At 41.9% G+C, this 22,370-nt stretch overlaps 5 protein-coding genes across 18 annotated transcripts; 3 read left to right on the top strand and 2 right to left on the bottom strand.

Moving 5' to 3' along the window:
- Positions 1–3,811: 3,811 nt before the first annotated feature.
- On the top strand, positions 3,812–6,586 carry LOC105698747 (PRKCA-binding protein). Of its 2 annotated transcripts, XM_012423264.2 has the most exons (5): positions 3,812–3,930; positions 4,021–4,156; positions 4,410–4,728; positions 4,865–5,060; positions 5,163–6,586. In XM_012423264.2, the coding sequence occupies exons 2-5, from the start codon at positions 4,143–4,145 to the stop codon at positions 5,858–5,860; spliced, it is 1,227 nt and encodes a 408-aa protein (XP_012278687.1). In that variant the 5' UTR covers positions 3,812–3,930; positions 4,021–4,142; the 3' UTR covers positions 5,861–6,586. The 2 variants fall into 2 exon arrangements, with proteins under 2 accessions (XP_012278687.1, XP_012278686.1); XM_012423263.2 differs by lacking the exon at positions 4,021–4,156 and having other exon boundaries at positions 3,812–3,979.
- LOC105698749 (serine/threonine-protein phosphatase 4 catalytic subunit) lies at positions 6,396–8,613 on the bottom strand. Of its 5 annotated transcripts, none has more exons than XM_012423266.1 (6): positions 8,479–8,613; positions 8,004–8,180; positions 7,716–7,868; positions 7,376–7,627; positions 6,988–7,226; positions 6,396–6,904 (listed from the first exon to the last, which is right to left on the bottom strand). In XM_012423266.1, the coding sequence occupies exons 2-6, from the start codon at positions 8,151–8,153 to the stop codon at positions 6,775–6,777; spliced, it is 924 nt and encodes a 307-aa protein (XP_012278689.1). In that variant the 5' UTR covers positions 8,154–8,180; positions 8,479–8,613; the 3' UTR covers positions 6,396–6,774. The 5 variants fall into 5 exon arrangements, with proteins under 5 accessions (XP_012278689.1, XP_023289798.1, XP_012278690.1 ...); XM_023434030.1 differs by having other exon boundaries at positions 8,467–8,574; XM_012423267.1 differs by having other exon boundaries at positions 8,471–8,571.
- Positions 8,614–8,640: 27 nt separating this feature from the next.
- LOC105698745 (tether containing UBX domain for GLUT4) lies at positions 8,641–11,278 on the top strand. 5 transcript variants are annotated; one of them, XM_012423254.2, is made up of 8 exons: positions 8,641–8,729; positions 8,811–8,948; positions 9,127–9,182; positions 9,283–9,532; positions 9,730–10,230; positions 10,295–10,652; positions 10,736–10,901; positions 10,983–11,278. In XM_012423254.2, the coding sequence occupies exons 2-8, from the start codon at positions 8,862–8,864 to the stop codon at positions 11,179–11,181; spliced, it is 1,617 nt and encodes a 538-aa protein (XP_012278677.1). In that variant the 5' UTR covers positions 8,641–8,729; positions 8,811–8,861; the 3' UTR covers positions 11,182–11,278. The 5 variants fall into 5 exon arrangements, with proteins under 5 accessions (XP_012278677.1, XP_012278680.1, XP_012278679.1 ...); XM_012423257.1 differs by lacking the exon at positions 8,641–8,729 and having other exon boundaries at positions 8,748–8,948; positions 9,730–9,877; positions 9,989–10,230; XM_012423256.1 differs by lacking the exon at positions 8,641–8,729 and having other exon boundaries at positions 8,748–8,948; positions 9,730–9,877; positions 9,980–10,230.
- LOC105698751 (E3 ubiquitin-protein ligase RNF146) lies at positions 11,277–14,238 on the bottom strand. Of its 2 annotated transcripts, XR_001103946.2 has the most exons (5): positions 14,041–14,238; positions 13,551–13,802; positions 12,307–12,597; positions 11,680–12,165; positions 11,277–11,598 (listed from the first exon to the last, which is right to left on the bottom strand). XR_001103946.2 is itself a non-coding variant. In XM_012423270.2 (4 exons), the coding sequence occupies exons 1-4, from the start codon at positions 14,120–14,122 to the stop codon at positions 11,870–11,872; spliced, it is 921 nt and encodes a 306-aa protein (XP_012278693.1). In that variant the 5' UTR covers positions 14,123–14,238; the 3' UTR covers positions 11,277–11,869. The 2 variants fall into 2 exon arrangements, 1 of the variants encoding a protein (XP_012278693.1); XM_012423270.2 differs by having other exon boundaries at positions 11,277–12,165.
- Positions 14,239–14,304: 66 nt separating this feature from the next.
- On the top strand, positions 14,305–22,298 carry LOC105698743 (protein lap1). Of its 4 annotated transcripts, none has more exons than XM_012423247.2 (11): positions 14,305–14,458; positions 14,936–15,102; positions 15,174–15,309; positions 15,402–15,691; positions 15,761–16,472; positions 16,718–16,905; positions 16,977–17,066; positions 17,158–17,539; positions 17,616–18,481; positions 18,683–18,754; positions 18,847–22,298. In XM_012423247.2, exons 2-11 carry the CDS (start codon positions 14,947–14,949, stop codon positions 19,021–19,023), a joined length of 3,069 nt encoding a protein of 1,022 aa, XP_012278670.1. In that variant the 5' UTR covers positions 14,305–14,458; positions 14,936–14,946; the 3' UTR covers positions 19,024–22,298. The 4 variants fall into 4 exon arrangements, with proteins under 4 accessions (XP_012278670.1, XP_012278672.1, XP_012278671.1 ...); XM_012423249.2 differs by having other exon boundaries at positions 14,307–14,458; positions 17,616–18,365; positions 18,847–18,986; XM_012423248.2 differs by lacking the exon at positions 14,305–14,458 and adding an exon at positions 14,482–14,792.
- The last annotated feature ends 72 nt before the right edge of the window (positions 22,299–22,370 follow it).

Genomic DNA, 22,370 nt, shown 5'->3' with positions numbered 1-22,370 from the left:
TTAGAGATCGCGGTCCGATTGGCGAGAAGCGACCGCGCGCCAGGAACGGCCGCGGGGGTGTACGATATATTTTGTTACCCCGCGTTTATTCCGCGGCATTTCGATAATTCGCCGGAATTTGCACCGCCGGGGGGGCAGAATCCGCCTAGTCGATATTTCATTCGGAAAAGGTAACGCCGATAGCAAGTTTAATTTTATCATATGCTCGAGCCATCCCGCGTAGCGGTCAATTTGTATCTCGAATTATGTTTCGTTCTCGCTTTTTACGGATCGGTGCTTACGACAGAGATTTTGCAACGACGGATCAAAGAACGGGATATCCTTACACCCGTTACCGCCATGGTCGATACGCGCTTAGCTTAGATCCCATCCGATAGTACGAGTAATAATAATTAGGGACAGGCCTAATGATAGGGAAGAAAAGTGCCCAAAGGGAAAAGAAGCGTGACCACCTCGGTTAGCCAAGAACGGTACGAGGAAGAAAATATATCTTGCGAACCGTCCACCCTCGCAAATATCGAGTTTTAACATCTAATTCCCCTGACTAAATTAATTACGACGAGCGTACTCGCGCGGGTGAATTAATTAAAATTTGTCAGACATTTTGCCGTGCAATGTACGCTTCTTATTTTTTTACCGGACTTTATAAGCGATAAATAAGAGCCTCGGAATGAATTCCCCCGTTTCGTTGGCACTGCGTAATTAGAACAGTAGATCGTATCAATGGACTAAAACCTCAGGGTGGGTTTTCCGGCACGAAGGTGGAAACATTGAATCCGAAAGATACTCCAATTTGGTTTCGAGATTAAAATCTCTGCTTATTAGACGCTGTAGCGCGAGGTCCGAGCAGGACCAAACCGCTCCTTAACCGCGAAACACCCGTTATATTAATCTCGACCCGGGCTTTAAACGCCGCTTGTGGGTTCTTTTACGAGATTCGCCTTCGTTGTGCATTAACCTAAGTACATACGTTACCGTAACACGAGCCAATGATACGAGCAGGGTTACGACCGCGTTACGTCGCTCCGACCGGCGAATGGCGGTGTAATTGAATTGTTGTTGCGAAATTATAACGCCACCGGCTCGAATGAAACTGATATTCGGGACATTTCGGCCCTCTGCGGTAAGCTGCAGTCCCGATACAAATATTCACACGTATGCTAAATACGGCTTGCAAAACCTCTGTGCCCTCGTATCTCGTATTGCGGCGCAATTACGGGCTCGCGCGAAATTCCACCTCTCGTCGGGGTGTTCCCGTTCTTTCCACTTCGTCCCGCGAGAAGGAGAAGTAACGTTAATCGGACCTAATATATAAATATCATGTACAATTTATAAATTGTCAAAATCACACGTACTTTAGACAGTGCCCGATTTTTCGCGGAGGCGCTCCGCAGTCACGGAACCGTATCATGAACCCTCTCGGCCGACCTTGTCGCTAGGAAACGTCCAGCGGGAATGGACGCCTGGAGTAAAAAGCTCAGGAGGAGCAGGACTGCCGATAAATACCGGATCGCAGGAAAAGTAATCGAGCACGGTGGCAAAAAGAGGAAATTCCATGAAAACGTCCGAAGAGGCGATCGACATCGGAATCGAGCGCGCCGGTCGTTACGCCTTTCGTGCGGATTGCGCTCGGGTGAAACGTGGGAATGAAGTAGCATATGTCGGACGTAAGACCGGGATAAGAAGACCACTTGGTCTCCGGGCAATCGCGCAAAAATGAGGAGTAAATCTGCGCTCCCGGCGGGGGGATCGGGCAATAACGTCGGGTCGTCGAGCGACGCACGACATCGGACGTGGCGTAAAAGGACGCCGGCGACGCGTCCAGCGCGGACGATTCCTAATCTTCGGCGAGACCACTCTCGAGGAAATACTCGCCTCGGATTTTTTTTTCCGAGGATGCGCCATGATTTCGCGGAAACCTCCCGGGGCCGCGCGGAAGAGAGCGTTCCTAGGGCATTCCTTCCCAGCAAAAACGCCAATATTGTCCCGATGTAAGAATAGAGCGCGGCCTCGTCATTCGCAGTCGAGGCATTCCTGGATTCTACCTCCGAAGCGTCACCCATCACCCAGGGTGCTTCCTCGATAGACTACGTGCCTCTCCAGACTCCATATTTACAATTAAACGCAGAAATATATAAAGATTGCACGAAGTACTTTGACGCTATAAAACGAAAGTCGTGTTTTTAATTACTATTTTAGTACTCTTACCCGTCCGTGTAAGTGCTCGACGGGGCAGGAAATACCAACGATAGAAGCGATATCTCGTTCGTAGGCGGTTGGCTAGGAAGCGGTCGCGACTCGTGGGACCAAAATGGCCGCCGGTGCAAGGCACTGGTAAAAGTAGGTATCCCGGTGGCCCGGCCGAGCAGTCGTCTCCAGATTTTGATCTCGCTTCGCGAGTAAAACACAAGAATGCCGTAATCTTTGTTCAAACATCTCTGATGGAAGTCTCTCCTCGGCAGTCCAGCTCCCTACGAGATGGCTCGATTCGGCCCTACGTGTCTGGACGAAAGAGCGACTTCGTCCCGTGAAAAAATATTCGACGTGCCACGCCAGTTTCCCTAAATATAAATAAAACGGTTCATTTCAAGATTTCCAAATAATACGTATCTATTTCTCGCCAATGAGGTCGATGTACCATTAAACGTACCCTAGAGCTTTCCTGATGACCTCTCCATTATTTCAAGCAGCCGGAGGCTCGTTTCCTCGATGCGAATACAATGGACGTACTTATCGTCTCCGAAACTTTTGCGGAAAAAAAGAATCATTTAATAGGTCTGCAAAGAAAGGCACGGAGCCGAGTGAGAAAAAAAATGCGGCTCATGTCATCGGTAATATTCCTACGAAACCGGTATGTAAAGTACTCCTTGCGCAACTTGGATGGTGTCGATGGAATGGAGCGATAGAAATCATTAAACGGTAAGCGTGATTGGTCGTGACGAGGGGCATTAGACCACAAGAGAGCAAACGCACCGATTATAATAGAAGATAAATGGCCTAACGAGACACGGAATAAAAATATTGTCGTAGAACTCCGACGAAGAGTGTCGAGTCATTCTTTTCAGACGCGAATCGATCAAAATTATATGACGCAGCATGTCCGTTAACAATAGCTACCTAATGCCTTCCGACTCTTGAACGTCTTTGTGTGCGCTCATTTTATTGTCTCTTGGTAACGGCAACAAAATCGTAATGACGGAAAAATACAAGCATTCGCAAATTAATTGACGGACTTTATCACGCTGACAGAATATTGATACTACTTACAAACAATATCCAATTTCTATGGTATTATTCAAATTTGTCTCGAACATTTTAATAATTGCCAGCGGCGCGAAATAGAATGGTGGCGTCATCTGGTTAGATCTCTAATAACGCCTAATTTATCCTACTTACCACAAAATTCCAGTAGCTAAGAACATTTATATGTTAAACTGAAAGACATAAGTAGGCTGTACCTGAATATTCGATTCAATAGCTATTGAAAAATACGAAGAGTCGAGTTGGAGATATAACGAGACAGACATTCGCTGTGAGTTTGAAATGTTTCGAAGTCGATAACGGAAATTGAGACGTAGGTCATCTAGTGGCGGAAAGAGGAACTCCGAAGCACGCGTTGAACAAGCGGCGGCACATTCAAACAAATCCCTAGACCGAAAGGATTTTCAACCAGTTCTCGGGCTGCCCAGAATTGTAACAGGTGGCAAGTGCATTAGCCGTCTGCATCCTCCACCGGAGGTCGCACAGAACGCGGTCACTCGATCCTTCCCGTGAATTTCCCAACTCATCTCTGTAATAAATTTATGTCGTTTATGGAAATGGTATGAGCTGTCAATCTCGATAAAAATTCATGAATTTTCATTTGACACAATAAATGTTTTACGATTGTTTACACCCCTGATGTGTCGATAAACAAAGGATAAATGTCGGGTAATACAAGCATGGATTTTGAAGATGACTTCTTCGAGGAAGATAAAATGTTAGTTCTATAAACGTATCTCTTTTTAATTTTTCTTGCAGCCTATTTCTTTAGCCTTATCGTGGTTCCTTTTGAAATATGCATGCCCAGGCTTTATTACTTAGTGAAATCGCACCTGGTTCTTTAAGAACTGTGTTTCATCCGAGCACAGTACCGAGTCGACATGGAAAATCGCATGTATGTACTTTTGTTGCTCTTATTATTTTTATCCTTATACGCTCCTAAAGTTTAATTTCTAATTTTTATAAATCTAGAATAAAATTAATGTGACCGAAATACTACCATTGTATGCTATCGCATCGCAGTTTTGATGTCAAGCACAGAAATGTTTACACATTTGCACTGACTCACAAATGTATTATCAAATAATATTATTTTTACTTGGAGTAGACGACTACAATTTTAAGTGCCTTTTTATTTACCCTGATAGGGGCATGACAGTCACATCCGGAAATGTTGTAATACACAAAGATGGTAGCAACCTCATTGGTATCAGTATCGGAGGAGGTGCACCCTTATGTCCCTGCTTGTATATAGTTCAAGTATTCGATAACACCCCAGCATCGAAAGAAGGCACTCTACAATCAGGAGACGAACTGGTAGCCGTCAATGGAGCATCCGTTAAAGGCAAGACTAAGACGGAGGTGGCAAAAATGATTCAAGCTTGTGGCAATCGCGTCAGCATTAATTACAATAAACTACATGCTGATCCCAAACAAGGACGTACACTGGACATAGCGCTTAAAAAGGTTGGTCGTGATTATTTTAATTAAGAAATAAATCTATTTACAAAACATTGCCACATCTTATACTTGGATACTTAACTTTCACTCTCTGATAAATATTTAATTCTAAGGACGTTTAATGCGATATACATTTTGCCAGATGAAACATAGGCTAGTAGAGGGAATGGGCAATGCAACCGCAGATGCTCTTGGACTATCACGTGCAATTTTGTGTAACGATGCACTCGTGCAAAGATTAGCTGCACTCCAGCGCACCGAAGATTTATATAGATGCCTCGTAGCTCATACAAAAGCAACGTTACGGGCCTTCTTTGATCTCATTCAAGTTTATAAAGGTAAATTTGAAATGTTATGCTTCTTTTTTACAAATATTAACGGATGATCTATTAATATTTCCGTATAAATGCAATGTAGACGTTACTGTATAATTTGTGTAGTGTTTGGTGAAGCGTTTGCAACGATTGGTGTAAAAGAGCCTCAACCACGTGCTAGTGAAGCCTTTAGAAGTTTTGGAGATCAACATAGACAAATGGAAAAATTCGGAGTGGCAATGCTGAAGTCAGTAAAGCCAATACTGAATGACCTAGGGACATACCTTCACAAAGCAATTCCCGACACACGGCTAACTATCAGTAAATATGCCGACGCCAAATTCGAATACCTTTCATATTGTTTGAAAGTTAAAGAATTAGATGATGAAGAACAAAATTACACGGCTCTTCAAGAACCTCTTTATCGCGTTGAGACTGGAAATTATGAATATCGGTTAATCTTACGCTGTCGTCAAGAAGCGCGAGTTAGGTTCGCCAAACTTAGATCGGACGTTCTAATAAAATTAGAACTGCTCGACAGCAAACACGTTCAGGATATCGTTTGGCAATTACAGAAGCTTGCATCTGGATTAGCAAAGTACTATGCTACGACCAAAGAAATTTTATCTTCGGTTACCTTGTTCCCTGTTGAAGTTGACTTGTCGCAGTCTGCTTTTCAGTATAAAACCGCTGTTCCTCAAATGATGAACGATGACGATGATAGCGTTGATGATGATGCGGAGAAAACAGACGATACCGAAAATATATTGTTGGTAGACATGGAATCTGTTTCTCCAAGTACCTTTCCTACCAACGAAATGTAGCATTTTATTGAGAATAATTTTTTTAGAGTTATATTTTATATCTAATGGCGTGTAACTGCACTCCAGCATTATATATTGAAAAACTTTAATAGCTTGAGAAATGTGCAATCTACAAAGTCATTTCTATGATTCCATTAAATATTGTGATCTATCTTAAATGTATGGATATTGCTTGACACCTAGTCGAATAGCTGTAAGATTTCATCGTTTCTGTATCGTACAACAAATTATGTGGATGTTATGTTTGAATTCTTTATTTCATAGGCTGAGGATGTGAACTATTAACCCTCGAGCTTTATATAATTTAAGAGGTCTGTATCATCCGTCACATTTTCTCACGATATAATTAGAAATATTATAAAAACCAAAGTCATGTGAATGAGATATACGAGACAATAAATACAATAAGTGTATGTTTCATGAACATAAAATGATTGCTACAATCTGCACCTTAAATAGTACCATCCTATTGTGAAATATTTAACCTCTAAAAATTGTTTCCTAAATTTGGAATGATAGACCACACTGAGTGATATAACGAATGCACGATTTTAATTTGCGACAGCGATATGACGTACAGTAACACAATAAAATGTTATATCAATAGAATTCGTTTCCGAAATTATACATTTAACGAGTACATGCGCACGTTAAAGGTCCCTTGTTATGTATGGTATTGTATTGTAAATGAAATTCGCAAATACAATGAAAATGCTTTTATATAAATGTCTGCGAAAATGAAATCAAACATGCCTTTCTGACAGATTCATTATTATACCTTTCAGTCAAAATACCGTGAAATTACGAAAGGCGTAACTTTCCATTCATGCCAGAGAGAGTATACACTTTAAACGTTGATCGGTCAATTAATGTAAAGTAATAAATTTACGTGATGAATGATTACTGATCGCACATTATAAGAAGTAGTCAGCTTGAGGCTTTTTACTGGGGATCCCTCTACTTTCTTGAGGAGCTGCTTCAAAAATGGTAAAATCCCTTTGCAGGTGTTCATTTAACTCCAAAATGGCGGCCACATTACCACATCTACGAATAATAAATGACAATGCTTTAACTTATATTTAAACATTGAGAAACCATGCAGAAAACGATTAACCATGGAAAAATACCTATAACAATAATTTGGTGCAGACCAGACAGTAAGAACAGTCTCATTGAAGTGCCACTTATATCCTTCCATGACCAACTGATGAGCTCTACATATCATATCTATATCATTTGCGGAGTTGAACTGAGCTACGACATCGCTACCAAAGAGATAGCCAGCTCCTCTGGGTGACACACCCCAACCCTGGGTGTCTTCTGGGTCAGACCATAGCAAATCACACATTGGCCCGTCGTGAGGAACCTAAATGATTAACTAACTTCATTTCGATATTATACATACCTAGTAACTTTTACCATCACATTTTCGCTCAATCAAAAAATTATAGCTTGCAATTGTCATATTCTGCATAAGAAAATAATAGTTATTGTTCTTTGTTCACAACTACTTACCTCCTGCTTTCTGTCGATTGTGCGGATTTGATCAAGTGTCTGGATGCTAGGAGACAGTCCTCCATGAACACAAAAGATTCTTCCATCGATAATTGCAGAAAGGGACAAATAGTCAAATATTTCTGTGCAGTAACGCCACACAGTGATACTCCCATATTTTCGCAGACATTCATCATAAAATCCATAAACTTGCGTAATTTGTCTTGATTCATGGTTACCGCGTATTAACGTAATCCTGTCAGGATATCGAACCTATTCGACATTTCAAATGTCATAGCACAATTCATTATGTTAGTAATTTATGAGTACAACAAAGATCACACGACAGACAACTACTTACTTTCAGTGCAAGCAGAAGAAGAAACGTCTCGACGCTATAAAACCCTCGGTCAACAAAATCCCCCATAAATAGATAATTAGTTTCTGGTACATCACCTCCAACTTTAAATAGTTCCTTCAAGTCATAAAATTGACCATGAATGTCACCACAAACCTGTAAACGAAATCTCCTATATTCTTCGACAAAATCAAGAGTGAAAAATAAACGGCACTGAAATTAATATATGATTTGTTTAAAAGTACGCAATACACATATATGAAACGCATATCTCATAAGAAATTAACTTACAGTGACAGGAGAGTCGACTCTCTGAACATTGCTTTCTTCAATAAGAATTTCTCGTGCTTTGGCGCAAAGAGCTTTCACTTCTGCTTCTTTAATGATTTCACATTTTTTTAATTGTTCTATTTGTCGATCCAAATCACTGGAATCTGACATCACGGAGGATGCAAGTCCTAGCTAACACTGTAAAGAAATTAAATAATAAATTAACTATTCTTTTTAGCAATATAATAGATTGGCCAAACAATACGTCACAAATAACTCTCCTATTCCATCTCTAAGATTTGTTTAATATAGATATCAACAAAAGCCTGATGATTCATAACCTCAAAATCATAAAGCGTTAACTACAGATAAGGAGCAAGATCAAACGCCAGCACCCGTTTCGAAATAGCCAAACAAATTATAAACATATGTGCATGCCCGGTTTCAAGACATAAGTGAGTATAAACATTAATATATCTCGTACACACTGTGCTACCTATTTCTTCTAACCCACAAACTCCAAATGTCGCCGAATGTTGGGGAAGTATGGAGAAGTATGGATCAAGGGAAAACTTGGGTAAGGAGAAGGTTGGGGAAGGTGGAGAAATGAGGTCGAGGTGGGGATCCGTCGAGCGAAGGGAGTGAGAATCAAATTCCCTAGCCAGGAAATTGAACAGGGAACTACGAAAAAATAAATTCCTGTATGTACCCTACCATTGGCGAACGTCTTTAGATCGAACCAATCGGGTGAGAAGATACCCTTTCATGCTGTAAAGATGGAATTCTTCTGCTCTTGTAGTTGCGAAAACGATCGTACAGATTTTTAAGATTTTCCAGGTTCTGCAATTAGCAGCAATTAGTACGCAAAAAATAGTAGTAATGGCGGCAAATAAAAGTGTTACAGTTTTGACACCAAATGGGCGCCGACAAAACGTTCGAGTCACTCCAGACACTACTATTTTACAAGTACAATCACTTCTTATTCTGTACTTAAAACGGTAAAACCGGTATTTTTAGATGATATCAACTTTAATTTTTAATCAAATGACATGTAATACTTATTTACATATTTTTGAAATTATAACTTATGTCATGTTCCATCGACATACAAAATTTTAGGTGTTCAGATTTGAATATGTTATAGGTGATCGAAGAAGTATGCCAAAAACATGGATTTAACTCTGAAGAGTATGATGCCAAGTGAGAATGGCTCTTAATATACTTTGAATTAATTACTTCGAACATTATTTTTAAATAGACTTACTGGGTAAAAAATGTCACAGCAATAATTATTTTACAGACATTACAATCGAATATTGGATGCTGATACAAGCTTTCGATTTACGGGTCTATCAAACAATGCTCAGTTGGAAATGGTACTTCGTTCTAAACCCAGATCTGTATCCAATGTGACTTTATGCATTCAACTAGAAAATGGTGAACGTGTTACTGGACAATTTTCTCCTGGTATAAGTTTGAATCAAATTCTTAAGGAATTGTGTTTGGATCAGACTTTGGATACTGCCATATTAGTTTATACACATCGGGAGGTATATGAAATATGTTTTCTTTGTATGTGAAATGGCATATTGTATGTCTATTAAAAAGTGGTTTTTGGTTGAGTTTATTTTATTTGTACTATATAATTAATATAAAACATAATTGCAATGTCATGAAATAATACAATTGAAAGAAACTCAACTGAAAATTGTCTTATATGTGTTATTTTAGACTTAGAACGTTGCAGATTTATGGCCAAGAATTGGACAAAACGACGTTGAGATTGTTGGGACTCAACCGTGGTAGAGCAATGATGAGATTGATTCATCGTCATCCAGACCAATTAAAAACTCAAGCAAATGTTTGCACACCATTACATCGAAAGTCTTCAGAAGGTAACACTAATTCTCAGAGTGAAATTCCTTTAAATTTACCATCTACGTCAGAATGCAACATTAATAATCCAGTAAATCACTCAACCACTGAAAACGTGCAAGCGAATGTAGCAACCAGCCAATCAACAGGAAGGTCTGTGGAGCCTGCACAAAATACAGTACACGAAAATCAACTAACCGTAAGCTCTCAGGATGTAGCTCAAGAGAAGATTGAAGAACCTGGTCCAGTTATACAGCCAGTTCAAGATGTTGAAACTTCAAGTTCAACAAATCCTGTCATTTCCACAGTGGGTGATGCAGATCAATCTTACTTACCTGCAACCGAAGACATGGAAATTGGAAATGCAAAATTTGTAAGTTTCAGTTTAAATTATTACAGTACTTAAAGAAGGTTTTTACATATGATAAATATTTCAGTTGGGCGAACGAAATGCTCTGGTATTCAATCAGGCAGATGCTCGAGCTATACCACATGATGAATTACCATCCAGTTTTTTTGAGCTAACGGTTGACGACGTAAGATTATTATGGCGTGACGCAAAACGTCGAAGAGAGGAACTAGAAGAAACACCACTTGCAATTTCTGCTCATCGGCAACTACAAGAGGATAAGAATACCTTGAATCAATTGAACAAGTATCGTCGAACAGTTATCAGGATACAGTTTCCAAATCAAATGGTGCTCCAAGGGCTCTTTGGGCCATTGGAGACTATTCAGGCGATTATTGATTTTGTAAAAATTTACTTAAGTGATCCAGACAGCGAATTTGTATTGTGTAAGTCTTGATGAATTACAGTAATTCGTTTTATAAAAATCAGATGAACATATGTCTAAAAAAAAATCATTGATCCCTTACAGATACAACTCCACCAAAAAAGGTATTGAGTCCAAGCAGCAGACTCATAGAGGAACATCTTGTTCCATCTGCCATAATTCACTACTCGGGACAATCGGATCTGAAGACAGAAGTAAAGATGAAATTGACGGATCCTGCAACTGCTAGTATTCAAGCTATAAAGTCCAAGTAAAAATATTTCTGATTTCTTTAAATTCCAATGTTAACTATATTTGACATGTTTCACTAAAATCAGTTATTCGCTAACAGAATGGAATTGGAACGTAAAAGCCCATCTACATCTAATGATTCATCAGAGATAATGAGTGATGCTAAAGAAACAAATGGAAGTAGTACAGCGATGCAGGAACCTGCTCCAGGACCAAGTACAACTTCGGTGCCTTCCAGACCAGCTCGTCAGAGTAAAACTGAAGTTCCAAAATGGTTTCGAGGACCATCTGCACGCTAATTAATGAAAGCACAAACGAGGAAATTGAGACAGGAAAACTGATCACTGTTATGTTTTATATTATAAATCAACCGAAATATAATTAAACTCTCATCTATATTATATATCTAAATCTTTTATTACTTATTTACAAGAACACAGATTGAATCGAGCAGTTTACTTCAATCAAATTAATCAACACGAACACATGCGTAATCCTAATTTCCTGCCATTTCTTCTTCACCATTTGAACATAGTGAAATTTATAATTCCATGATTACAGTTCAATAAGAACTTGCACAATTTCACACGAGATAACCACCTGAACCGTTGCACTCGCATGCTCTTCGGATAAGTACACCTTGCCAAAAGTAGCGTGAAAAATCAAGGTATAATAATGGAGGACCGTCTTTACCTTCAAAGAGAATAAAGCGACAACTATTTCAACAAAGTTCCACTGGCCATACTTAATGACACTTTCGTCGAGATACAATAAGTCAACACAAAAATACTCCTCACCGTCTCCCATCCATCGGAGCTTTACTTCTTCGAGAAACCGTTGAGATATTGAAGTGAGAACTACGTAGAATCGAACATGGTGTTAACGTACGTTCTAAAATATAAATATCCTCTGGCCTTCGGACAGGGTATTTCTTTCCTGTATTCCGTTGTTAGAGACCGAACAGTTAATGCTCGGCATGTGTTTCCTTCATGGATTGTCTTCGTCCGATGAGTATACAGCATTGGAAGATCGCAACCATGGTAAGGAAGTATGGTCTGAGAGGGTCTCGTTCTCAGGGGCTTCTTCGAGTTCGTTGTCACTACCAAAGGAAAGGTGTTCTCTCCTAACCAGAGATCGCATTTGTTCAAGTGCCTGATGAAACGAATCGGACCTCTGATCTGACCTGTCAGTCAAAGGGGTGGCATCACCACTCGCTGTACCTCCTGCCGGGGTCTGTGGAGTATTACTTGGTGGTACCGGTGTATTCGTACCATCTCCTGTTCCTGCAAAGTATTTAAATGCGAATTGTAAAGTGTTAATTAGTAAATTTAAATCATGCAGAATTAAATAAGACATCACTGATATCCAAAAAAAAAAGTGTCATTCATATTGTATGTTATACAGCAATCACCATAGAACAGTACCCATATTGTCGCTGGCAGGACTAGCAGGTCTTTCCGCTCCTCTTATTTCTCTGACAATTTGTTCTTCTTCCTGAGGATTCAACCTTAATCCTGCAACACCTTTCTTTGGAACGTTATACAAATCACGTTTAATTCTTCGGCGTCTAGATGGATCGTTTCGACGTAATTGGAGCATGGATCCGAAATCGGCTATGTAAAGGAAGCCAGCGATTAACAGTTCGCAAGTCCTTTTACCTTGCTTATATGCAGTCTCCAGTTCAAGACTTGTACGCTGGTCGTATTGCCACCAACCTGTAACAATCAAAGTCATGCCACTGATTGGTTCAATGAACAAGAAGTTGATACCGGATTCGTTTTAAAAACGCACAGGATCAAAGATTAACTTCAATTTTGAGAACATAATCACTTTTATTGAAACTCAAAATATGGCATTACTGAATTTTTAAATCTGTACTTAACACAATGTAAAATTGTATATTAAATATGCAGGTATAATTATAGTACGTAGACATACATTTTTGTAGATCATGGATGTAATTTTAGATGATTAAGTAAATGTCAAAAATAGAACTAACATCTGGATATTTGTCATATAATACTTCAGCATGATGATTGTACCATTGGTTACACTTAAAAACTAAAATTTAATAAAGAGCATTCTTTATAACAGTGCCTTCATTAATAGAGATGGATCTGTAAAATTATCCTCTCCTAGCCCGATACATTTTATTCATGCCATGTAGTTTCACTCCATCATGAGCCATAATCTTGTGAATACCAGCAATCCCTTTACAAGCTGTGTCTTTTCGATCGCGTTTAATGTTACGCTTTAAAGTTGGCCAATTTTTTCGCATTTGGCACTTATTTTTGAAGTCAATTAAATAGACCTTGTCAGAAATCAAAATTTCACACTGTGCATCGCCTGCCTTGTATACCGCCTCCAAATCTTTGTTGGTCCTTGAATCGTACCTCCACCAACCTGAGAAGGGTCAGGTAAGTAAAATTTTTATGCCCTTTGAATTTTTTTATAAAAGCGCGTCGGTACATTTCTCGTATATTTGACACATCCATTAATGGCAATTTTGCTTAAACGGTTCTATCTTAAATAAGCGGTACTCTCAAAATTTTTGCCAGCTCTCCTAGATATTGTGCCAGTATTATAAACATTCGGTGAACGTATCATAACGCTTAAATCCTATCGAAAACAATGATGCAACCGATACAATCGTTAACGTATTACTTACCGTTTTTGCCTTCATAGAACCATTGGTATTCTTCTTCCAAACATTCCGTGACCTTTTGTGCCTCGTCGAGCTCTACTAGCTGTGGTCTTTCAAGAAAATCTGGAGGAATTTCTTGTCGACACATGGGACATTTTTTGCTTTGATTAGCGACCCCCTTGACACACAAGTAACAGAATATGTGACTACACGGTAGTCGAGCGGGATGAATACATGGTTGCAGGCAGACGGCACATTCCAGCAACGACGTAGAGGCTAAAAAGAAAAAGTGCTCGATTAGCGTCACAAGATGGATGTGCAAACAAGAAACAGAAACAAAAATTCAGAATATAGTCGATACAAAGCTGACATTAACAGAAGGTGACAATTATGTGCCTCTATAAATTCGTAAAATGCCAGGCATAAATACTGTCCTAAGAAAATTAACTGACAGCCCGAATGTGACCGGAAAACATCGCACAATATCGGGATCGAACAATTTTAAACGGTGTACCTTCTTTTTCTTCGGCGTCTTTTTCTTTATCCTTTATTGCTGCATTCGACTTATCTGGTATGGTGAGCTTTTCCTGAGCCATGACTAATTGTCATAAAAGCAAATAAACAGATACAATGTCGAGGCTGGATGCTAGCAGTAAACACCACATGCGTAAAGATGCGTCCTCCCGATCAGAATGGCCAACCTCGCTCGAAGTGGTACCACGTCCGATATCTGGCCATCTGAAATCACCAGACAGTGTGATCCTTTTGATGCTGCGAGTGCGCGAGGGGCCGTCTCGTGTTGTCTCGCCGAGAGCTGCCGAGAGGGTCGAGAGCGTCGCCTGTCGCCCCGAGGCCACGACGTTTCCGACGGTGCGGATATGTGCTCCCGGCTCGTGCAGCTACGCATCGTTAATCGATATCAAATGTGACAAGTAAGTGCTCGAGCGACGCGCGACCCGCGCGACGGCTGCTTCTATTATCGTTCGCCGCGCTTATTCCTTTCTCGCTTCGTTCCCACGATGTCAGGCCTCGCGCCGACCTGACTCGCGATCTTTAACGGGATTACTCGTTAAAGACTCGCGGAAAGAGATGGGGCGCAAAACCGTGTGCCTTTTGCGACCGATTCTCGGAAATCGCACGGTCCACCCTAAGGAACAACTTTGCGCGAGTTAACTAAATCTTGCACAGTAGTTTTCCTCTGTTTGAACGAGTTTGTTATCAATACGTTGCTAGACAGTTCGTATGGTTCGTCGAAACGCATCCTAGGTAATGTTTCGAGACAGTTCCGCGATCTTTGATCATTTGTTCGCAATTGGAAAATAAGCGTAGAACTTGACAAATGGGATTCTAGATGTTATCCATTAGATCCTTCATGCGATGTACTCTAATGCCGCTTCATTCTTTTCTAGCCGTATGTGAAATGGGTAGCGCGTGGTGGCAGTGCGCCGCATGCTTGAGAGCGCAAGAAGAGGACATCTGCGAATTGCAGCTGAATCACTGCAACCTCTACGACGTACCACCCGATGTGTTCATATACGAAAGGACATTGGAAAAATTGTATCTCGATGCAAATAGGGTAATCGTCGTTTGTTTCGATAATTATTAGTTGTTCGCATTCGATCATAACTTTCGTGCTTCGTCGAACAGATAAAGGATTTGCCAAGGCCATTATTCCAGTGCCATGAATTGCGCGTGCTCTCTCTTAGCGACAATGAAGTCAGTACGTTACCACCCGCCATAGCATCTTTAATTAATCTGGAGTACCTAGATCTCAGTAAAAATAGTTAGTATATTATTATGATCTCCACTGTAGTAGATGTTTTATATCGTTTACTCGTGTAAAGGTTATTAATTTCTGTAAAATTTACATTTTAGGTATAAAGGAATTACCGGACAGTATGAAGGAGTGTAAAAACCTTCGATTCATAGACATAAGTGTTAATCCTTTTGAAAGATTCCCAGATGCGATAACGCATATTGTCGGTCTGCGAGAATTGTATATTAATGACGCTTATATTGAATATCTGCCAGCCAATTTCGGAAGACTCTCGGCTCTCAAAACGCTGGAATTGCGTGAAAACAATATGATGACGTTGCCGAAGAGTATGAGCCGATTGGTGAACCTTCAGAGACTCGACATTGGTAACAATGACTTTACCGAGTTGGTGAGTTATCTTTTCTCCTTTTTGTCATTAATTGATCCATTCTCTTGTAACGTTAATTTCAATTTCTAGCCTGAAGTCGTTGGGGACCTGATAAATCTTACCGAGCTATGGATAGATGGGAACGACATTCGTCGAATTCCTGTAAACATAGAGCAGCTGTTCCGACTGAATCACTTTGACTGTACAATGAATGCAATACACACAGTTCCATCGGAAATCCAAGGCTGGAGAGACATATCCATAATGAATTTCTCATCAAACGAGATTTACCAGCTACCCGATTCAATTTGTTACCTCCACACCATGGTGACGCTTAAAGTCGATGACAATCAATTGAATGCACTGCCTGAAGAAATTGGTCAGATGTCAAGCTTGGAGGAGCTGATAGTTACTAAAAACTTCCTGGAATATTTACCGTCTTCTATAGGGCTTCTGAGGAAGCTCCACTGTTTGAACGCCGACAATAATTATCTAAGATGTCTGCCACCAGAGATCGGAAGCTGCACCTCGCTCTCCTTGTTGTCGTTGAGGTCGAACAATCTCACGCATATTCCACCTGAATTGGGCCACTTGTCTTCACTGCGAGTGCTCAACCTTGTTAACAATTGTATTAAATACTTGCCGGTGTCCATGCTGAACTTGACAAATCTTAAGGCGTTGTGGCTAAGTGACAACCAGAGTCAACCATTGGTGCCATTGCAACAAGAATTCAATCACGAAGAAGACATCATGGTGCTAAGCTGTTTTATGCTACCGCAGAAACCACGACAGGATTTCGAACGTAAGTTAATTTATTAATTACCGATATATTTCCATCGCTTGAATTACCGTTTAACATTGATACGACCTCTGATATTTCCGCTGCTAGTGGATCAGGAAGATGAGGAATGAAATGGTAATATATGTAAGAATATGAAAACGCGTGCATTGGGTTTGGCATGTTTCGTTGTCAAATTTTACTGGCATATTTAACCGATTTAATTTCTTACGGAATCGAACCGGTATGAGAAATTTTCTATTATTCAGAAATTGAACCAGTGGGTCCAGTGTCTACCTCCATTATCGGAACCGGAAGGAAAATTTGTTTCGCTGCAGAAGTCGAATCCGAAGTTCCCCGACAACTCCATCGTGCGCCTACCCCATATCCCAAGGAATTACGCAATCTTGCCAGGCACGCACGAAACCTGCACCATCAGTCTACCCACGATCAAAGAGTACGTAATTATATACCAATGAGCGAAATTTGAGCAAAACGTCTACCAAATTAAAATAATTCTATATACAGGAAGGCACAATCAAGGAGGCTGTCGTTGCCAAAGCCACCGCTAGTCTGGGTATCGTCTCAAAACCTGAGCCAGTCACGTTGAACAATAAGGTATCTTAAAAGATTTAAATTCTAAATTTACTGTTTCACTGTCCCTCAAGTGTGACCAATACCTCCGAAAACAATTCATTTTAATTATTAGGCTGTAGAACACGCGGATTCAGAGGAGTCGACCGAAGAGCCTGCCAAAATTATACTCGCCAAGGAAAAAAATCCAGACATCCGAGAAGCGAAGTGCGTTCGCAATCCAACGTCCGAGTATCTCACGAAACAGCCCACCATCGCCGACTACGTGAATTCCACCTGGAAACCTGACGAGTATTCGAAAGCGAACACGGCAAAAATCGTGGAATCCGAGAAGCTCGCCGAGCCCTACAGAAGCATGAACTCGTCGGACGGAAAAGGTGCCGAAATCACAGGGTCTCTACCGTACAAAATAAACGAGACACCTCTATCTCCGCCACCTTATCACATAGCCGCGGCGTTCTCCAAACAAGCCGCTCTCTTTCAACAACTCAACCATGGTAAAATCAGCCGCATATCGATCATTTTTCTCCTCTCGACCCTTTCGTATTTAACGACGTCCCTTACTGTTTGTAGCACCGACACCGGAAAACCATTCACCAGTTCCAGCGACCGCAAATAACATATCAAACTCCGAAGAGGAGTCCTTACGCCATGCCCAGACTGCACCTCCACAGCCTCTCTCTCCCGATCTCGGAAGCAAAGGATCGCCCGAAGCGAGCAATGGGAATGACTCCGAAACTCGATCCAACGAATCCTTCTCTCCCGACGATCGGCATTATTTGGATAAATCTCACGACCAGCTATCTCGCGACACCGCCGACTCGTTCCAGACCCCACCGTCGGAGCTCCGGTATCCCGACTCGCCCATCGATCGGGATCGTTCTCCGAAACCGAGCAAAATTCCCGTGTTGCGATCCAAACACTCGGACGGCTCGGCTTTCGAGAACGAGAGCGAGAACTGCACGGAAACACCGGAGGAGAGCGAAAGGCCGAAGACTCTGAGGGCGTCGTGCATCCCGACTTCGCCCATCACAGGAAAGAAGTACCGGAGCCCCCTGACCTCGCAATCGAGGTCCTCGGACCGCTCCAAGAGGTCTCTGCTCAACGGGTCCAGCATCGATGGATCCCTCGACAATTCCTTCAAATCCTGCGACTCGAACGTCTCCACGCCGACCTCGATAGCTAAAGATCCTCGAGACGGCATCAAGAACAAGCAATCCGACGACGGTCTCTTGACCCTGGCCCCGAAGAACTCGAGGTCGGCGAACGAGGCCGATTCCGGAAGAAGCACTCCGGCCTCGCCGAGCGCGAAACAGCTGGACGGTACGGGCTCTGTCAAAGTCTCCAAATCGAAAATCCCCACGTTGAACGACTCGTCCAGCTCGGAAAGAAAGCCAAGGTTTAAGTGGATGTTCGGGCCGCATAAGAATGCGAACGTGGTTAGTCTTCATTCCTTAACCGTTGTTCTTCCGTCCGTCTCGCGACGACGAGCGTAACGATCCGGGAGAAGTTGACACCGAGAACATTTTTAGACCCCCGAATTCGCTTTTGCCAAAGACTCGAGTTTGTACCGGTCGCGGGATACGAGATAATATTCTTGTTGCAACCTATGAAAATGTAAATCCTTTCTCTACTTCCAGTTCCCGGTACAGGTAAGGAAGAATCCTGGACTAGGCTTCAGTATCGCCGGTGGAGTAGCAGGGGCTGAGACGGTAAGACTCGGGTTTACTCTCTTGATTTTTCTTCGAAATCCGGAGTTGACGGCAAAATCTGAAGCATAACGAAACGGTATTACCGATTGCAGGGAATCATCGTGACAAAGGTTAACCCAGAGGGACCGGCGCAGGGCACGCTGAGGCCGGGTGACAAGATTCTAGAAGTCGACGGCATAGACTTGACAAAGTCGGATCACAACGATGCCGTCGCCGTGTTAAGGAACACCGGACCGGTGGTGTCCATGATGATCAGCAGGCACCAGTGATTTTTACCCGAGAGTCCTGCAAGCGATTCCTCGATCGTATGTAATTATATATACATGGCGTGTCGCGCAACTTTCAAGCGCCGGATTGACACTTCTGTCTAGACTGAGTAGCGTACTTTATTTAGGATCTTGTATTCCAGTTATTTATGCGAACGAGGACGGATGAGAGAAATTGGTTGTGCGACTGCGGGTTACGTGTCGAGTCCGTACCGAGTTGGAAAGCGCGAAAAATCGACCCTCCGGAAAAGAAGGTCATTTTTCAGAAGTCGCGGCCAGACTTTGTCCGGAGGGCTCGAAAGCTACGGAATCGGATTTCGACCCGCGATTCTCCCGGTGACCTTCTTAGGGAGCTTTTGATCCGGTCTTTCGTTTGATCTACGTACGCTCCGTTATTGGAACGAGGGAAACTAGGCCGGCATTTTGAATTTCAGCCAAGATACGTGTAATGAAAAGGTGCGTTGACCGAATTTAAGGCCCGGCATCCATCTCCGAGTCAATACCCGCTTTGGTTGAAAAGAGAGCGTAGGAACAAATTTTACAGAGCCGCTTTGGACATTGTACAGTGCACTTGCACGCCTCGATTATTTTTCGATCGCGCGTTTCGATGGACTTTTATACAGGATTTTTCGGGGTGTCGAGCTTATTTCGCGTTAGGTTTAGTGGCTCGCGGAATGTCTGATCTTCGCGGGAGATGGCACCTGGACGGAGGGGTATATCAAAGTAGAAAAAGGAAAATCCAAACTCCGCCGCCAAGGGCCCCTGGCTCTTCTCTCAAAAACCGGAGTTTCGATTTGGACGTTATTTTCCCGAAAACCGAGAGTTTGCTTTCGGCCCCCGACCCGATAATACGAAGCGCACATTCTTAGATATTCCCCACACCGTGTCCGCAAGTCAGTGTCGTTAAATCCGTTTGTTCTCGTTGTTTTCATAATTCTAGGTAACGATGTGCCAGAAAAGCTAAATACTATTTATTACTCGTATACATAAAAGAAGTGTATATACATATATACACATATATATATAAAATATAAATTTATACGAGGTAGTTGAGCGATATATCGGTTAGGTAAAGAGAAAGGAAATATTCTTCTATGTGCTGTACTTTTATCAAGTGATGTTATCGTATACTTATCGTACCGTTGTTAACCATATTAGACATTTTACGACCGGTTGCATAATTTCGACCGATTCCCTTCGGATTACTCTAACTCTAATTTTGTTTGCTCAATGCTCGCGTTGCCTCTGTATTAACGTCCATGAGGAGGGCTCGTCCTCTCGTAACGCGATTATCTTGCGAGTTTAGCCATTTTACCTGCGCGCGACCTTTTTACTTCACTTTCCGTTCATTTTCGCCTTTCCTTCTTAGTCGGCCAAGCCGCGTAGCTTTAGGAATATCGCCCGAATTCCGGGGACATCTTCCTTCGTGAGTATCGGTTGCCAAACAGTCATTAACAGTGCACAATGCCTGAGGATTATTATTAATAAATGTGTCGCGGTGTAAGAGCTCGATCGAAGCTGCTTCTTCTGAAAGATTATCGAGCGGTGGTTAATATACAAGTGGGAAAAATATCTATATATATATTTATGTATATTTTAATTTCAGAAGGAAGCAAAACGGCGCGTCTTGTGTACCGTGTTAAATGTTCGCGTCCGGCGACGTCGATCGGACGCGCCACGAGAAGCTCTATTTTAATATTGAATGTTTTAGGGCCCTCTTTTAGATATTCACCGTGTTCCGCGGCATTCCACGCCCGAATTTCTTACCGTCAATTTCCCGTTACGGGTCAAACGGAAAACGGGATATCCGAATAATTCTTGGTCTCGATAAAAGCCGAGATTCGTTCGTGGCGTCCGCGTGGGACAGAAAACGGGGTGGGTCGGATTTTATCTGGCCCTTTTCTCTTCGTTTATATAAAACTCCTGTACTGACCCACTCTGCTGGAAAATCCCCCCTTCTCCGATATTTTGTTACGATCGTGCCTAAGAAATTGTAAATTACGCGAGCGAACCCGTCGAGGCCAGTGAAATCTAAAAAAAAAGCACCACCTTCGATCTCGGAGCGTCGAAGGTTCGATACTTTAAAACTATTTTTCGTTCCGTCACGCATACAGCTGGAGATCCTTTTATTTATTCCTGAGACTATTTACATAAGTTATTTCGAGAAGAGATATTTTTTTCACGTTTCGATAATACTGCCTCGATGGTCGCTCGCGAATACCTTGCTGCAGCAATAAAAAAAAAAAGGAAATAAGAAAGCCAATAAATAATGGCATCGGCGTTTACTATTAGACGTAAGTCGATCGACATCATACTTGAATGGTCTTGAAAAATAGCTTCCCCGATCGTAGATTACTGTTAAATAATCGACTTCAGGGTTTACTCGAGAACCCCGATTTTGAATTACATTCGCAGAGCGAGGGATCGGTACGAGCCCGATTGTTGTAATAAACGGTAGTCTAATTCCCGATCAGCTGTTCCGCGTCGACGGAGCCCTTGAGGCCATTTAATCCATAACGAGCGCTAGATTAATTTTCATAAAAGATAGAGAAGAAAAATAACAAGGGGAACGGAAGAATACCTGAAAAAAGTATGATCGAGACCGCGGTGGGTGAAAAAGCGTCGCACTTATTCAAAAATCTAGGTTCCTAGTCATGCCGAACGCGCCGCGAAACGCATTTGGCGCGAAACTCCACCGAATTTCTTGATGAGGTGCGATTGCGAATAACTAACGATTGTATACGCTTTTCTTTCCTTCTAATCCCTTTTTAAGTGCCTTTAATTTGTTTGCGTAGAGAGTAAATTAAGCCCGTTTCGTTGGTTCCCGACGTAATTCGCACCTTTTTCTCCAAAACGAGGCGATTGTAGAATCCTTGTTAAATGGAAAAGAGTTAACGAGTTTCGCATTCGAAAGGTCGTGAAAATACCGAGCGACGTATCGGCGCGTTCTCGCGCGAACCAAACCGTTTGGCTGCTCCTTTTCTTCCTCGCTCCTTCTTCGAGGTGTTTCCTTTTCCCCCGTTCTTCTCTTCCGAGCGAAAGGGTACTCGAAAAAAATGCAAGCACAAATCGCATTTACACTGTGAACACTTCGGACCATGTAACGTGTACACACTCTTTCTACACTACTCTTTAACCGAGCAGACTGAATATGTTTTGGACACTTTGTATTTAGCTCTAGTACGTTATTAGATGAAGTAAGTACGCGAACCCGCGAGGAGGAGCGCAAGTGATTATACGAGTAAAAGGAAAAACAATAAAGTATATGTACGGATAAAGAACGCGTAGCTCCGTGAACCGCGACTTCCCCCGTCTCGTTCGGGGGTGGAAAAATAATCTTGCACCGTGCG

Source organism: Orussus abietinus, unplaced genomic scaffold (assembly GCF_000612105.2).
Source record: "Orussus abietinus isolate OABI.00-Male unplaced genomic scaffold, Oabi_2.0 scaffold12, whole genome shotgun sequence".
NCBI lineage: Eukaryota > Metazoa > Arthropoda > Insecta > Hymenoptera > Orussidae > Orussus > Orussus abietinus.
Note: the sequence above shows the minus strand (reverse complement) of the source record. Positions and strands in the feature narration are given on the sequence as shown.